General features: G+C 52.2%; 1 protein-coding gene across 2 annotated transcripts in view; it reads right to left on the bottom strand.

The window, feature by feature from the left end:
- Positions 1-270: 270 nt before the first annotated feature.
- LOC122377760 (homeobox protein abdominal-B-like) overlaps positions 271-16,171 on the bottom strand; it is a 93,189-nt gene continuing 77,288 nt past the window's right edge. Inside the window, exons 3-5 of one of the 2 annotated variants that reach the window (XM_043358154.1) lie at positions 10,740-10,817; positions 8,060-8,704; positions 271-1,351 (exon numbers count right to left, since the gene is read on the bottom strand). In XM_043358154.1, coding sequence (XP_043214089.1) covers positions 1,068-1,351; positions 8,060-8,704; positions 10,740-10,746 — 936 coding nt within the window. In that variant the 5' untranslated portion in view covers positions 10,747-10,817 and the 3' untranslated portion in view covers positions 271-1,067. Of the gene's footprint in view, positions 1,364-8,059; positions 8,705-10,739; positions 10,818-16,171 lie in introns of both variants that reach the window. The other variant, XM_043358153.1, reaches the window with a different exon arrangement.

Here is a 16,171-nt window from a genome sequence, read left to right on the forward strand (position 1 = left end):
CATAATCAGCGCGGCCGGCGCGCGCCATTACCGGGCGCAACATAAACACGCCGGTGTAAATATGCCCGCCGAGTGACTAATAACTCCGAGCTAATTGCCGGGTGGCGCGCGTGATGTGGCGGCGTAAGTTGCCGGGTTCCATGTTCTGCCCCACATTGCGTGTAGCCGACGGCGGCGGCGGCTGCCGGCGGCGATTCGGCGCCGATCGGCCGCGACCGCAGCGCCATCTGCACCACCGTGACGTCATCGCGGGCTGTCAGAGTCGCCGGCCAGTGTCTCCGTTACTTTATTAGCTTCCATGACGCTCATATAAATGATAAATAACAAAATACCTCGTGATGAGCTCGCGAACACATTGATGACTCGAAGAGGCTGAGGCTCGGTCGGGGTGAGTCTGATCACAAGGACAGAGTGGAGGAAGGAGGGGAGAGAGGGGCAGAGGTCGCCCGGAATGAGCCGGGGCGTCAATCAAGTCGGGCATTTTCACAGTCGGGTCAGCTAAACGACACGTCAAATCATGGCGTAACTCGCGCGGCAGCGGGGTCAGAGAAGTAGCGAATTACTCGTGAAGGTCAGTGCAAAGACAGCGAGGCGAGCGGGCAATAACAAACGAAGAAAATGCATCGCCAATCCCATCATTTGTACCAATTCTACGGAAACACTCTCACGCGCGCGGTCAGACATACACACGGGATGATCAACTCGCACGACGAATGAAAGTGACAACACTATAATATCAAATCTTCCAACACAATAACAAAAACACTGCACAACACCTAGCGACGCCGGTCTGTCGACAGCCGTGTGCACCTGGCGCCGTCTCAGTCGACAGCCTTATGCACTATGTACAGGCGGCCCGGCGCCCACGGCCGGCGCTCGGGCGGCCACATATGACGTCACACACCGGCGGGCTGAGTGACGTCACTGACTGCCAGCGGGGGCACCGCGGCCCGGCCCGGCCCCCACATAGTACGGACATCTTTGGCCTGCCTGAACCCACGGGCACGCGGCTCGGAACACTCACACGCCTCTCGCACACACACGCATCGACTCCAACTCGCACCGAGCTACCCTCCTTTGCCGTTTATGCTGCCGTTCGAAGAGCTCTCCTGGCTCTGCGCCCGCTGCGTGGCCTTCTTGTTCTTCATTCGCCTATTTTGGAACCAGATTTTCACCTGGCGCTCGGTGAGGTTCAGGTTGCGCGCCAGCTCCCAGCGCTTCTGCTTTGACACGTAGGCGTTGAAGAGGAACTCCTTCTCGAGCTCCAGGGTCTGGAACTTGGAGTAGGGTTTCCGCTTCTTTCTGACCGACACGTTTCCGGTCCACTCCAGGGGGTTGCTGCTCAGGCTCCCTGGAAGGTAACCAGAACAAACAAATACTGTAAAAATCGACGAACTCGAAGTGAGGGAAGCTATGCAGTCAACAGTACCTAAGTACAACAGTTAAAAAGGGATGTGAGAATCAAGCAGCATGTATGAAAAGTTTCGCTAACGTAAAACGTTAAATTATTGGTTAAATAAGTAGCTTACTATCATAATGGCAACACGACCAACGAACAACATCAGCTATCAATGCCTGCTCGGATAGCTTATAAAAAAAAACAGGCTGAACGTCTTTATCAAGGTAGGTTAGCACTCATTCACACCCAACATGCGTTTGACAAATATGTAATTTTGCAGAGGTCGGGCGGCTACATGCTCAATTTGCTCATGGGGGGGTTAGTGGCGGTTAGTGGAAGGGCTCATGCAACTTCGGTTTGACCTGGGAATGCATGCGTATCAAGCACTTCAGTTTTAGTCAGGGCTGCGGAGTCGGAGTCGGAGTCGGAGTCGGAGTCGGAGTCGATTTCGGAGACTGGAGTCGGAGTCGGAGTCGGAGTCATCGGAAATCCATCGGCTTCGCAGAACTGGCAGGGCTGCGGAGTCGGAGTTGGAGTCGGTCGGAGTCGATAATTCTGCCTGGAGTCTGAGTCGGAATTGATTTTTGAAAACTGGAGTAGGAGTCGGAGTCACCAAAAATCTATCGACTCCGCAGCGCTGGTTTTAGTGCATCATTTCCGTAGTGCAAATCCGCATATTGTTTTTTTCTTATAATTGCTAAGCCCTTATAGTTGTAAGGCTGCTTAAAATGTAACGTTTCCGAAACGAAGTACCCATGAATTGTCGTGTCACACCAAACGTAGCCGTAGCTCACTGGCGTACGCAGTACTTTCAGCAACTCTATGTTCGTTTCGGGTTTGTATTTAGGAATATCATATCTGAGACGCATCATGACTTGCCAGCATTTGCACTCTGCCTCAAAACATAAACTACGCCGTATAATATAAAATGACATTGATAAACGACTAGAGGTACTCATAGTTCGGCCACAAGCGTGGTCTAGCTTACACTCTCGTATATGTACCGCAGTCTTATCTTCAGGTGACCACGTTACAAACATATACCACAACGAATGTTCAACTTCATATACGATCCTCTCAAGATGTGGCTAATGAACACTTCAATGATCTGCTGGCTACCTCGTAGGCCTCATGCCATAGTTCAGCGTTACGACCTATTGGGCTGGAAATGGCCAAATGAGATGCTTAATGTCTTGATTCCGCATGTTGCCGATAAAACACAAATGCAGTAAACGGGTGCACGGAATGAGTTCGGAATGTATGCGGCCCACCAGCGGTGGCGTAATCTGCAGCGGCTCTAGTTTCACATCAACGCCTGCAAACCAAGGGTTGTAGCGCTAACGCATGAAGCGAATTCGCCACGAGTTTCCATGTTACGTGTCAAATTAGTACGGTGCGGGCACTGAAATATAAATTCGTCTGCCGCAGGATTGTAACGGTGCATTGATTTCACTAAGATGTATGATGTTTGTGATGAGCGTAGGGTTCCCATAAGGGCGGGCTAAGCAGCGCAGTGCAGACCCAGCCCGGGTCAGCCCCCAGCTGGGCCCGGCAGGCGCCCACTGCGGTGGCGATTGGACCTCCCAATGCCAGCCGCCCCGACAGCTAATCACTGTCAATGCTATTCGACGGCCGTGATTCAGCGCAGACTTAGCTCCGGCGCCGGGCGGACTCAGCCGGGCGTGCCGGCGGCTGCGCTGAATGCCGCACCAGGAAGCTGCAATGGAGCATTAGTAGCGCGGCGAATAATGACGGTTTCTGGCAAATTGTGTAATTAGCCGGTGTCGGGTGTAGACTCGGCCGCGACCAGGTGATCTATTTCAATCTAGCGCCGGCTCGTTAGCGTGCGGGGCCTCCACTATGAGCCAGCCGCGAGAACAGAGCCCCACCCCAGGCCATCTGGATACAGGGTGGGCTATCAGCGGTCCCAGAAAAACCGCCGACTCTGCGGCAAATAGGCAGTCTGCCGTACCCTGTGCCACTGACGTCATTTCAACCAGACGGTATGTATTACCCTCACTGTAGGTGTCTGAATCACTTAATTACTGGACAACTATTTCATTTCCAATTCCAGTTCCATGAATACAAATAAATGTAAGTGAAGTGAAATAGAATTCTCGCATGTCGTCAGGCTGTCGGGTTTCAGAAAAATGCGGGGGGGCCCTATCGTGGCGACCACTCAGACGATGAGGGTCCTGGGCCGGAGCGGAGCGTCACAAATCGCCTCAGTCTGGGGCGTCACGGCGCCGGCGCTCAGAGCGCGGCGTCACGGTCCGATCGGGGCGTCACGTCACGCCCCGTGACGGCAGGCTGGCATGTGACGGCGGGGGAGGGGAAGGGAGCTCACCTCAGCTCAGCGCCGGCTCAGGTCGGCAGAGCTATCTGGAGATATCTATAAGGGGTAATAAGTAGAATGGAGTGAGAGGGGAAGTGATTGATAGAGGAAAAGGCTGGCTCGGAACAGTGGTCGATTCAGCTCGAGGCTTGGGAGGGTAAATTCAAAATATCAATCATTTCATTCACTAATGAATGAGTTTTTTTTTAAGTGGTGTTATTTATGTTCAAATATCAAAGCCCGTTTTCTTGAAACGTTTCCCAAATGTTTTCGGAAATACATTTCAAAAACTGAGGTAACAAGAATACGACAATTTAAAATTTCAATCGGTGACCGGTGTACCAGTTCTTAGAAGCAAATGACATTACAAATATATACAAACATACAAACAATACAAGCAGGTGAATGATCTAAATCCACTTTTTTCTTTTTAAGAATGGCAAAAGGAATTAAGCCCACAATAGATTTTTACAGCCACACTGCGCTAAAAATAAGCAAGCGGAATGTTGCCACGATGCATGCAAGAGACACTCCAAACGAGTTATTTGGCAGGCAAGTCGATGCATTTCATATTCATGCAACACATTTAAGCAAATTATCAGCAATTACCAGATGGCGTTGCTATCGAACCGCAATTTCGCCTCCTCGGCCCGCCCCTAAGCTGCACCTTGGCACATCGACCCCACGCTATTTCCCTTGAGGCCGTCCACCATTAAGCATTGACCGTCTCTTTGTCGTAAATTTTACCTTCCACTGCACTCCCCCCTACCGGTCAAACAGCCCCCCCCCCCCACCCTCGGTATAACATCCCCCTCGGTAGCGCAGTGTCTGCCGACCGTGGCGGGCTGGACCTCCAACACAACCCAGCCATCCGTCGGCCGCCGCCCGTAGGCGGACGCTGTTGACGGCATCGATTTGCCATGCATCAGCCGCCGCGGCCGCCGCCCGCCCGAGGTCCGCCCGTCCGTCCACCCGCCCGTCCGTCCGCGCAAGGTCCGCCCGTCTAGCTCAGCTGGGCCCTACATCAGCCCGACCCCCGCCGTTGACGGCGCGAGGGCGGGTCAGAGGGCACACACACACCCTGCACCGACCCGCCCGGGTCAGAGCCGGCCAGTCTCCGTGTCATCGCTCTGTGTACCGCCGTGTCCGCGAACAGCCCCACCGTGACTGTAAACTGTCCCACCGGCCGCCGCCGTCCCACCGTGTCCGCCGACTGTCCCACCGGGTGTCCGCGGACTGTCCCACCGGGTGTCTGGGGACGGTCCCACCGGCCGCCGCCGTCCCACGCCGTTCCGCGAACCGGCGTCATCGCGAGGAACGGCGCCCGCAGCACGGCTGTCTGGCGGCGGCGGCCGTGCCCGGCGGCGACCGACGCTCGCGTGCCGGCCTCCAATCTGGCCGGATCGCGTTACGGGGCCTCGCGCCGTGCCGCCCAGCGCTGCATAAATCGCGCACAGACAGCATACGCCATCTATTGAGGGGAATGATTAAGACATTAGAGGCGCTACGGTCGGCGGCGAAAACGGCCCGGCGCCGGCCGGCGCGGCTGTGAAAGGCGGTCGGCTGCGGTGGTGAATTGGCCAGGACCGGATGCAGGATGGAGGCTGGGAGCGCGGCGGCCCGGCTCCGTGGGCCCACGTCCCACGTCCCACGTCTCGGGGTCGGTCCGCGGTCCCCGGCCGACCGACCGAATAAGGCGCGACATCGGCGCCCGCTCCAGCCCTCCGCCCATGGCCGGCGAAAAACCGCGCGCGCCCGCGAGACAGTAGTTCCTCTGGCAAATAAAATCATCGTAACCGCTTGTCGGCAATGGTGTAATAATTATGTAAAGAGCACCCTGTTGACAGTATAGTCTCGTTTATGGCGTATAACAGGGGCAATAAAATTCGGCTATTCCCCAGGTTTAAAGGTACCCAGGTCGCGTGGCCGGCTCAGAGTTACGCCCCATTTACAGGTGTTTTTGATGGTTTTAGGGTGCCGATTCGGCCGCCGACCTTACTACTGGTCTCAGAATCGTAAACTGTGGTACCTCTTTTACACTAATCTTAACGAGCATTTCACTTTGTTTAATGGAGATAACTCGCAATAACTTCTTTACAGCCCATTTTCCGCTAGTATTTTTGCGAACTGTGTAAATGACTTTATTAAAACGTGTACTACGGCAAGACTACGACAATACATCACAAGCTACAGAATTTAATTGCTCCATATGTAAGCCTGCAATTCTTCTCTTATTACTTACATAGAGGTCTTTTTTTTGTAAACGACAGGGACTTCGACCATCTGGTCATTGTTACATTGTATTTTTTAGTCAATAACTGATTTGTAGTTTACTTTATATTTAGTTGTTCATCTCTGAACAGGGAGCACTCTTATGAAAACAATATTATAGTGAGCTTGCTTTTAACTTTTTAAATTTGTCCAATCGCTATTTATAAAGCGGCATTTATTACAATCCAAAGCATAATTTCTCACCGCTATGCACCCTTATCTTTAGCCCAAAAGATCGCTCAGAGGCCATTTTTGCCAACAGAAAAATCGTCAGCTGCCGTTTTTTTTTTTTACAAAAGTCTCTGAATTTCGCCATCGAGGTGAAAAGTGAGTGACGATGTGAAGAATGATAGCAGCCAGCCTAACTGATCTTTTTCTCATTAGCGGCTATTTTCTCGGGTTATGAGTTAAGCTTAACAGAGACTTCTAGAAATAAAAATACCGGCAGCCGGCTATTTTTCGTTGGTAAAACTGGCCTCTGATCCCCGTTTCACTCCAGCCTATCCTTATTCTGCCGCTTTCGGACTCGATGCCTAGCTATCAGCATCGCTCACCCAAATGCTCCCCTGTCACCACGTGTCACCATTATTTCACCGGACCGTCACTTTATGTCACCGGACCGTCAGCGTATGTCACTGAGCCGTCATCGCAGGAAATGACCATCACAGGAGGACCGCTCGACGATCTCCGACGCCCCGGGGCTCCGAACTCGGAGGACCGGTGTCTGTGACTCTGGTGATGCTTCGGTGACGAATAAGTGACGGCTCAGTGACGCTTTTTAGTGACGCCGACGTACGCTCCGCCGCCGCCGTGTCACCGGGCCGGGGAGGGACGTGCCGAGACGGTCCTCGGCGGCGGCGGCGGCGGCGGCGGCGGGTCGTAACTCAGGCCGCGGACGGCTCACTGCCGGACCCCTACAGCAGCTGAGAGGGAGGAGCGGCCGCAGAGGTCGGAGGACGGGGTCGGTGACGGAGACAGGGATATTTCACCGCGTCACCGACCGAGTCTGGGAAGTCACCGCGCACAGTCCGAGTCACTGCGGGAGGGAGAGGTCGACAGGATTGCAGAATTGGATGGGAGGTCTGACACTTGACAGGATTGCAGAATTGGATGGGAGGTCTGACAGGATGGAGGTCGCCGATTTCGGCTGAATATTCACGAACCACCAGAATTCGCCGGGTTGGGGCACAATGGGAGCCGTGCCGAACAGACGGGAATCCCGATTTCCCCCGTTTTAACTTTGCACTTGTTCGGTGTCTGGTACAGATCGGCGGAGCGCCCGGCCGCTCCCCTCTCCCCCTCTCTCTCCGCCGTGACAAACGGCTGTGCGCGCCCACCACCAATCAATGCGGGCCCAGTCAGCGGCGAGCCTCCACAGAACATCAGTCAGCGAGCTGCTTTGTGTTCAGGATGTGCCCCCGACCAGGCCGCGATCCACCTGCGAGGCGACACAATTCGGGACAGTATCGATTGCCCGCTGACCGAGAAACTGTGTCAGTGTGCGACGGTGCGTCGATGAATATTATCCGACGCGTGCGTGAGCGTGCGCCTGTGATGCCTCATCGGCGATCCCGCAAATCTGTGACATCTCACTCTGGTGAGTGCGACAGTAAGCTGGTCAGAGCTCACTGGGGTCCGCCGAGTGGGCCGTAAATAGGCTTTATGGCAGCCCATAAACGGGCCAAATGATTGACGTAAGCATAAACGGGGCGGCAGCGCAGCCACGGGCGCGAGCGACTCCTCGCCGAAAACGTCTTCGGAGACGCATCGTCTCCAGCATGCGTATGGACATGCAGAACACCAACAGTATATAAGTATAAGCAGAAAAAGCCATGCATCTACGGGGAGAGTAAAGCAAAGAGTGAAGACGAATTACTGTTATGACGCGCACAGGAGGGTCACTGAGATATGCAGGTAAAAAACTCGGTGGGAAGCGGAAGCGTTAGCGGGGACTACTGATGAACTGGCCGGTGCCGCGGGAGGTCCGGCCGGGGCGGGCCGGCCGGCGGGGGCGGCGGCGGCGGCGGCGATAGCGGGTCAGGGACGAGTCTCACCTGGGTGGTAGGGCGCCGGAGGGATGCCCTCGCCGCCGGGGTAGTTTCTCAGGCCGTAGGCGTCGTGCGGGTAGGAGACCTCCATGGCTCGGCGCGAGTCCTCGGCGGCGTGCAGGTAGGGCATGTGCTGGCCGGGCGCCTCCATCGGTGCCGGCACCCGGCCGTACGCCGAGTAGTTGCACCAGCTCTGCGCGGCGAACGGCTGGCACTCGGCCGCGCCCGGCATCGTGCTCGGCCCGGCCGAGTAGTCGTACTTGTTGGGCCAGAACGCCAGCGGCTTGCGGTCGTGTCGCGTCTCGGCCAGGTTGTAGTAGCTGGAAGCCATCGAGGTCATGGCGTCGCGGCCGAACGACGGCTGGTAGCCGGCCGCCGCCGCGTCGAAGGCGGCGCCGGCGGCGGCGGCCGGGTGCGGCGCCTCGGCGTAGCCCCACGGCTGGACGGCGCCGTGCCGGATGACGCCGTCGCCGGGCTCGGCGCCGCCGAATCCAGCCGTCAGCGTGGTGGGCGGCCTCTTGGCCGGGATGTGCAGCGGCGCCGGGGCCGAGGCCGGCGTCGGCGGCGTCACCTCGAGCGGCGCGGCGCGGTTCTCGTCGTACAGGGCGCCGTTCATGGTGTCACGCGAGCTGGGCGCCTCTGCCGAGGTCACTGCCGACAGCACATGCCGGTGAGGCGCGGCGAAGGGGGGCGGCCCGAGCGCCGCCGCGTCGCCGCTGGGTCCGAGCGTCGCCGCCAGTTCGCCGCCGTTGCGAGCACGCCGCCGCCGACGCGCAACTGCCCGCTTCGTCGGCACCCGTCCGAGTAAAGCGAGCCGGCGGCGGCAGCACGGCCCCGGCGACCGGCGCGCCCCTGGCGGCGGCGCTGCGAACCCTAATTGGCGCTGACGTCACAGCTCGGTCCGAGAAGGAGGCAAGTGGCTGGCTGCACGGAAGGCGGCGACGCGACGGTCGTCACTGCCCGCCGGCTACACTGCATACAGACCTGACATGAGCTGACCTGACCTGACCCGACCTGAGCTGACCTGAGCTGAGCTGACCTGACCTGAGCGCTCCCCGAGGTCCCCTACCCTCCCACCCTGGCCGGTCCAGCCGGGGTAGGCGGGCGCCAGGCGATGACAGACGCTCCGATGACCTCACCGGGCCCGGGGACAGCTGGGAGCGGACGGATGCGCCGCGCCGCGTCTGCCTCCCAGCTGACACCGCGCCGCGTTTGGCACCCGGCGCCGTTTGATCCCGGCACGGCCGGCGACGACCGACATAAATGTTTCTGTAACCCCTCATTGTTGATTAGGCGGCTTAATGTCTTGTTGATCGTTAGTTGCGGGTCTGCAACGTCAAATCAAATAATCCGCCGTCGGCCGTCTATTTTCGCTGGCCGTATGTTTTAGCGTGGCGAACATTGCGCGGCATGTGAGACGCGGCTGCAGGCGGCGGCGGCGGCGGCAGAGCGGCGCGGCAGGTGGCGACCGGCCGGCCGGCCTTTCAGACCGGCACCCGGCTGGTGTTACTATTGGCGCCGGCCAATAACGACTGATCACAGAACGGCGAGCGCCCCTCGGCTGTGGACCGAACCATGCGCCGGTACCGAATTAGCGAGCGTGGAATGAAACCCTGTTTGTTGTTGTTTATTTGTTTACTGTTTGCTGCGCGGGCTGCTCCTCGTCTGCCGTTCAAGCGGTGCCGACTTTTCAACGCGCCCGTTCGCTCTGAATGGTGAGTGCAAAGTTCTGCGGCTTCGTAAATCTTTTTCCACATGGCAATAGGCAGCTCGTATAGTTCTCTTTTATGCCTGCTTTTATGGGACGTTACGATAATCGTTTCCTCTCTAATTGGTTACATAAACCACGATAAACTGCCGAATGCTGACGATCTCCCGTGCCGCCACAGAGGAGAGTCGGAGACGCAGGGCAAGCTGCTGCTGAGGAGCAGCTTCAGAGCAGCTACCGCGGGAGCTGAGCTGCGGCAGCTCGCTCCGGCCGCCGCCGCCGCCGCCGCCCGACCAGCAGCCGGCCCTGCCCGAGGTACCTGCCGCGCCATCTGTCTGGCGTTCTACTAACTACGCGTAGCCACCTAGCGGTCGGTAGGTAAACTATCACTAGAGTACGGTCGGAAGTGTATACGCACGATTCGCGGTATTAGAGGACGAATTTAGTGCTTAAACGGGTGCGTAGTTGGTTTATGTAAACACGGAAAGCTATGAGTGTTTGAAGAGGTAATCAAACTTTCATAAACTGACCTGTAAGTGCCATCATGTTCACACTTGGCCTTAACAGCTAAATACAACGAGGGCAATACCATAAAATTTTACGAACTATCTCGAGGCAATAAAGCGGGGAAATTGCACATACCTTGTGGTAGGCACACGGTAGGATCTGAGTAGCCTTTTACAACTCCGTCGCTATGAGAAGAATGCAAATAAAAGAGGGATAAAGTGTGTCCGGCCCGCCTGACATGGGCACGCGCCTTCCCAAAAAAGATGTCGGTAAATAGCTATGAAACGGTTGCGTAAACTGCTCCTGGCGATTATGTAGGGGAATGTAATATCGTACAAGGATGATACAGCAAAACACCTTTGTTCAATGCAGTATAAAACAACATTTGGGTATACAGCTACTTTTACACACATAGCCATAATCATTTTGTAGACACAACACACTACGAGCAAGCATCGACGGTGAGCTTACCGATCATGATGATGCCTCATCGTTTTTCATGGCAATCAAAGCAGCAGCGACCCTCCCCCGAGCAGGTGGCACCGAGATCTGTAACAGAAAGCAAGTGTAACGTGTGAGATGGGCTGATGCTATAAGTTGATACTTGCACGGGTGGAGAATTAGGGGTTTGCAGTGCACCCCCTGAAATTCAAATGTCACTATATAACAGTGCTCCAGTGGCTGCTTAAATTACGTCTGAGACACAAACAAACTGCTTTGCGTAAGTCGCGAGAAGAGTGATGCTGTTGGGAAAGCGTACTTATGTGTGTTTTTCTACGTACAAATTCGACGCTTCCATTCGCCAGGTGCTGAAAGCACCCCCTGGGATTATGACGATTATCTGCCCCTGGATACTTGATCAAATGCTACCAGCTCTCCACCATGTTTTTTTTTACCAAGCGTGTCAAATCAAGATGTCTATGTAGGTATAAAAAAAATGTGAGACATGATCAGTCATTGTCCAGATTTGCTAAAAAAAAAATATTTAACTTCAAATGAGCATTCGATTCAGACTAGGGCATTTGAGCCACAGGTACGCAGCCGCATGCTCCTACCATAGGTACCGTCCAAAATGTAGGCGTGCAACTTGTCTGTTTTTCACTGATGTTAGGTATTTGTCGGACTTTGGTCACCGTCGCCTGTTTTTATCGAGCTTTGTACCTAAACAATTTTTATGATAAAGTGGCTCTTTAGGTCCACAACAACGCAAATGGAAACAGATCCGAGATTTTAAAGCTGGAGATTTAAAGGGAATTTCGCCCCCTCCATTGCAAAATTAGATGACAATGCAAGTGGACAATGTTACGTTATATGTTGATTTAAATTTATATCGAGTAGCGGTAAGCAAATATCTCTGTTAGCCTGTTAGGTTCACTGGTGGATCCAGAAGACCATTCTTGGACACTGGCGCATGCCCCCCCCCCCCCCCACCCCAAAGTGTCTTCAATTTTCAAAACTCCTCGGATATTAATCTATTTTTCCTACACTGTTGTGCAACTTGAAAAAAAAAGTTTCTACATATTAAATTTCAAGTTCTAGAAAACGGGATTTCGTTATCAAATCTGGCGTTGCGAGCGAGGGGGGGGGCGAATCCACCAATATCAATTGTTATTTGATAGGTACCTTATATCCTTTGACTTTCCCAAGGAAGTTTGTTTTCAATGGCTCTGATCCCGTGGTAGGTCTCGAAAAAAAAAAATATCGGAGGAGGTTGGATGAACTTCGAGGAGAGCCGTTATAGAGCAGCCACAGGAACATTTCTGCGAGGAAATCAGCTGTTTGTGGGCTGCAATGGTTGGCGATTTATGGCTCGCTAATATTGGAAATGAACAGGTATCTAAAACACTTTATTTTCTTCAGAGTCCGCAATTATTGATACGTCACCCAAAACACAAAACTAAATAATTCACCTTTTTATGGCGTGCGCCAGTAGGTAATGTCTACAACAGAACCTCATCAAAAAATCCAACTTTCGTTTGTAATAAGGGATGAGGCAAATAGTGGTGGTGAGATGTGGAATCAAGATGAGCTTGGAGGAGCTTGGAGGAGCGACGGGAACGATTTTCTGAACGATTTTTTTAAAGATGAACGATTTTTTTGGCGGGAGGAAGTTAGATGAGCTTGGAGGAGGTTGGAGGAGCCACGGAAAAGACCCAATGAAAAGAGTGATTCGTGCCGCTTTGCACGGTAAGCCTAACTACAGGACATCCGTGTGCGAAGGATTCTATTTCAAGCTTGCGTTTGGTCAACGATTCACGGTTCCGCCGCAGCGTCGAGCGTAGGCATATGACGTCATACCTACGAGCTCCGACTGTATGACGTCATCATTATTCCTGACATCTGGCGGAGAGATGGCGAACCTTCTCCACCTGTGTATGATGCTGAAGGCTCTAGTACTAATCGAGACCTGTAGATGTCGCTGTAGGCAGAGTTCGATCCCTCCGACTGCTACGGTTACTTGCATGCTCTGTGTAGGTAGCAATTAGCATGATTCAATATTTCAATAGAGGAAGCTTGCTATCATTCTCCAATGAATTCGCTAGCGTTACATTAATTTGAATGAATAAAAAATCAGAGATCATTAAAAGATCACGGCCTGCAGTGCAGTCAAAAGCGTGAGAAATGTCCCACTCCGGGGCGCCAGTGAACGCCTAACTCCGCCTCTCTGGGCGGACACATCCAGCCGTCAGCTGGCTCGACGCCATGCTTCGCTGTTGATTGGTCACTTTATGGCGGCCATGCTTCTCATTGGCGAATCGATGTGCAGCACGTGCAGTTCCCACGGAAACCAGTTCAGTGGATGTGTTAAGCGTGAGAATAATTGTCAAATGAATGGAATGGATTCACCGCCGCCGAAATACATCCTACGGCTTATGTTAAAAACGTACCTACAGAACTGAATCCACCGTGATTGAGAAACCCACGGCGACAGGCGAACACGACCGAGTAGGACTAGGAGCCCAGAGCTATTCGTGATCGTGCAAGCTGCAAAGCTGCTCGTGATCGTGATCGTCAGCAGCAGAAACTTCATATCAGATCAGCATTCAGCCAACAGAATACGGGGACAGGTGACATAGGGTGTCCACACAAGGTCAGCAGACTGCAAGACCGATCCTTGGGCACGACCTCAGGCAGCCTAAGCCTGCAAACTACGACATTTGAAAAATTGTTTACAATTTTCTTGAGAAGTCTGGAGTGATGTGTACTTATTCAAATAAGATTGCAACCATACGACGAACTATTTTTTCTGAGAAACCTTCAGGTATCAAACATAATCATAGACTGCAGCAAGAAAAGTGTAAATAAAAATTAAAAATGTAAAAGAAATTCGGGTAAATTGCTTAATGTTTCACCGATAGGGCAAGGAAAACCAAAAAACAAAACGGAATCGCAGAAAATGCATGATTTGGTAACTATAAACTACCAGCATCTTTCAACTGCTTAAGAAGAGCAATCACAGCATTGTAAGTTGAGGATAGAGGCGATAACTAAGGGGCGGAAGCACCAGTCACAGGAGATCGGCGCCTATTTTAGGGGTGAGTGTCTATCTGAGGGACTTGTAGGGTGGCACATATAGAAACTTATAGAGTGATGCCTATTTGAAGCGTTCCTAACTAGCTCTTTGAATCCGTTTCTAACGTTCCTAATCAAATAAATTTTAAAGCTTAAAGTAATAAACTAAACAATAAACGTTCAGAGATTGCCTCTATAAGCGGCACCTTTTTGGGGAGAGGATTGGCTCCTGGTTCAGGAACGGTTTCGTCTTCAGCATTGGGTAGGGGTGTTTAGCTGAGAAGCAGCTTCTACCTGATGGCGGTAACTATTTGAGGGACGGCATTCACCCTTCACGTGTGAAACTTACTAGAGAAGTGACATATTGAGAGCTATGCATATTGAGAAGCCACCTGCAGAAGCGATTGCAGACAACTGCATTTGTTGCGCTGCATATTTCAAAGTTAGGGCCCAATACAACCGCAAAAATAATTACACATTTTCATTCCGGCTCAGTAAAAAGTTATCGACTTGCACATAGGTGAAACAACAATTTCACTGCAGCTGCACGCATTTATAGATTTTTTTTTGATGTAAAGAAATTTGACTTTGGACGCTGGCCCTTACAAAAAAAACACACACACAAGCATGAACTACTTGCTGACCAGTGACCAGTGACCATTCATCTGCATGTCAGACTAATCTAATCCTACCGTGACATATTCCCCATGAACTAGCACTAAAATGATAACTTAGTTACTATGGCTAGCAGAAAATGGGAATTTAAGTCTCCCAATCACAGACAATAACACTGCTATCACCGATTGAGCTTATAAATTATATCATTTCCTCTTCTTCTCAGTACGGGAGACTGGGGCAAAGCGGCCACCTGGGGCAGAGCGGCCACCCGGGGCAAAATAGCCACCCATCGTTTTAGTCCTTTACAGGTGACGTTAACTCCAGCTTATGGTTGCCAGTTATGCACTTCTCTTTGCCGTGGTTTGAATGAACCACATCGGGGTTTCCGGCCCGTCACCATTGTTCCGTGACGGACGGAAGGGCACTTCTTCCCCACTTATTCTTACTATTCCAATATGCTTACGCCTTTTAGATGGCATTTTACCAGTGGCGCAGCCAGGATTTTGTTTCGGGGGGGGGGGGGGTCATCGCCTCCAAAGCGGGCCCCCTAGTGTGCGGGCCCCCACCCATTTTTCAGAATCTCTCCATATTTCATACACATTCTGCTGAGCGGGCCCCCTTTACCTGCACGATAACCCTGAGCGAGTTTGAATAAGAAAATGTGGATAGAACAATAGCTCGGATATCACCCGGTGTTCAATCTTTACGCAAATTGACCACGACAGAAATATGTTACTATGACGTAAAAATTCGTATCTTTCGAGGCCGAAATGTGCCTCTTCCGCAATATGCATAGCATACCTAAATGCAATCGGAACTGTTGCCTGCTTCTGTCGGACAAGATACTAGTTCCATGTGCCTGTCCTAAGTCACCTATTGGCTGCTGTAGTAGATTGTGCCCTTATTCTTCTTCATTACGTGAATTCGCTCACAAGAAGTTTTAACCCTCGCCGGCACAGGGGGGATGGGGTTGATGCAACCCCCTAAAGTTTTTTTTTCGCGAATTACTCGCGTAAAAAGCGGCTGATCGCAACGTAACTTTTAGTACCCTCGCGTTGATCAATTTTACACCTATCCTAGAATTTTCATGACCCTGACCCAAATGAACTTTGACCTTCTTTCCGAGACCATGTTCCGAGGCCAGAATCGCGGTTCGGCGTATGCCGGCTCGCATTAGCGGCGCGTTTGCAGTCCTTTCGTGGTTTCAAGCGTTCAAACATGTGATTTGATGTTGCTCCCATGCATAAGGGTGGATGTCAATGTCACCTGAAGGTCAGATCAGGTCATTGACCTATGAGGACCTCAGTACACTTTTCAAGCTATGCATGTTTCTAGGCTAGTTTTTGTTAGCTGAATTCGAATTTAGCAGCCATTTGAACATTTAAGAAGTAGTTTTGGTGCCTTCGTAACATGTTACGAAGCTGTCAGAGGCGGTTGACACGTATGCACTACGAATATCTACCCGTCACGATCCCTACTGGTTGACCTGACCTTACCTGACCTGACCCGACCTCGCCTAAATGTATAAAGACATCATCTGTGATCAAAACTAACATAATTTGTTCATGACTTACTTAATTACACGGGTTTTGCTGCATAACCTGGCACGGTTGACTATTGAAAATGGCATAGTTGAAAAGAGCATACAATTTTGTCCAAGATCCAATCATCGCTTTTGCATGACGAGCAACAATATTCTTAAAAATATAAATGTTTCAAACCTCTACATAAGTAATTCATCGATGGCCTTCATTTTTCAATAGGTAACTTTA

The sequence above is a fragment of the Amphibalanus amphitrite genome, unplaced genomic scaffold (assembly GCF_019059575.1).
Source record: "Amphibalanus amphitrite isolate SeventyFive unplaced genomic scaffold, NRLGWU_Aamphi_draft 000050F_arrow, whole genome shotgun sequence".
Taxonomy (NCBI): domain Eukaryota; kingdom Metazoa; phylum Arthropoda; class Thecostraca; order Balanomorpha; family Balanidae; genus Amphibalanus; species Amphibalanus amphitrite.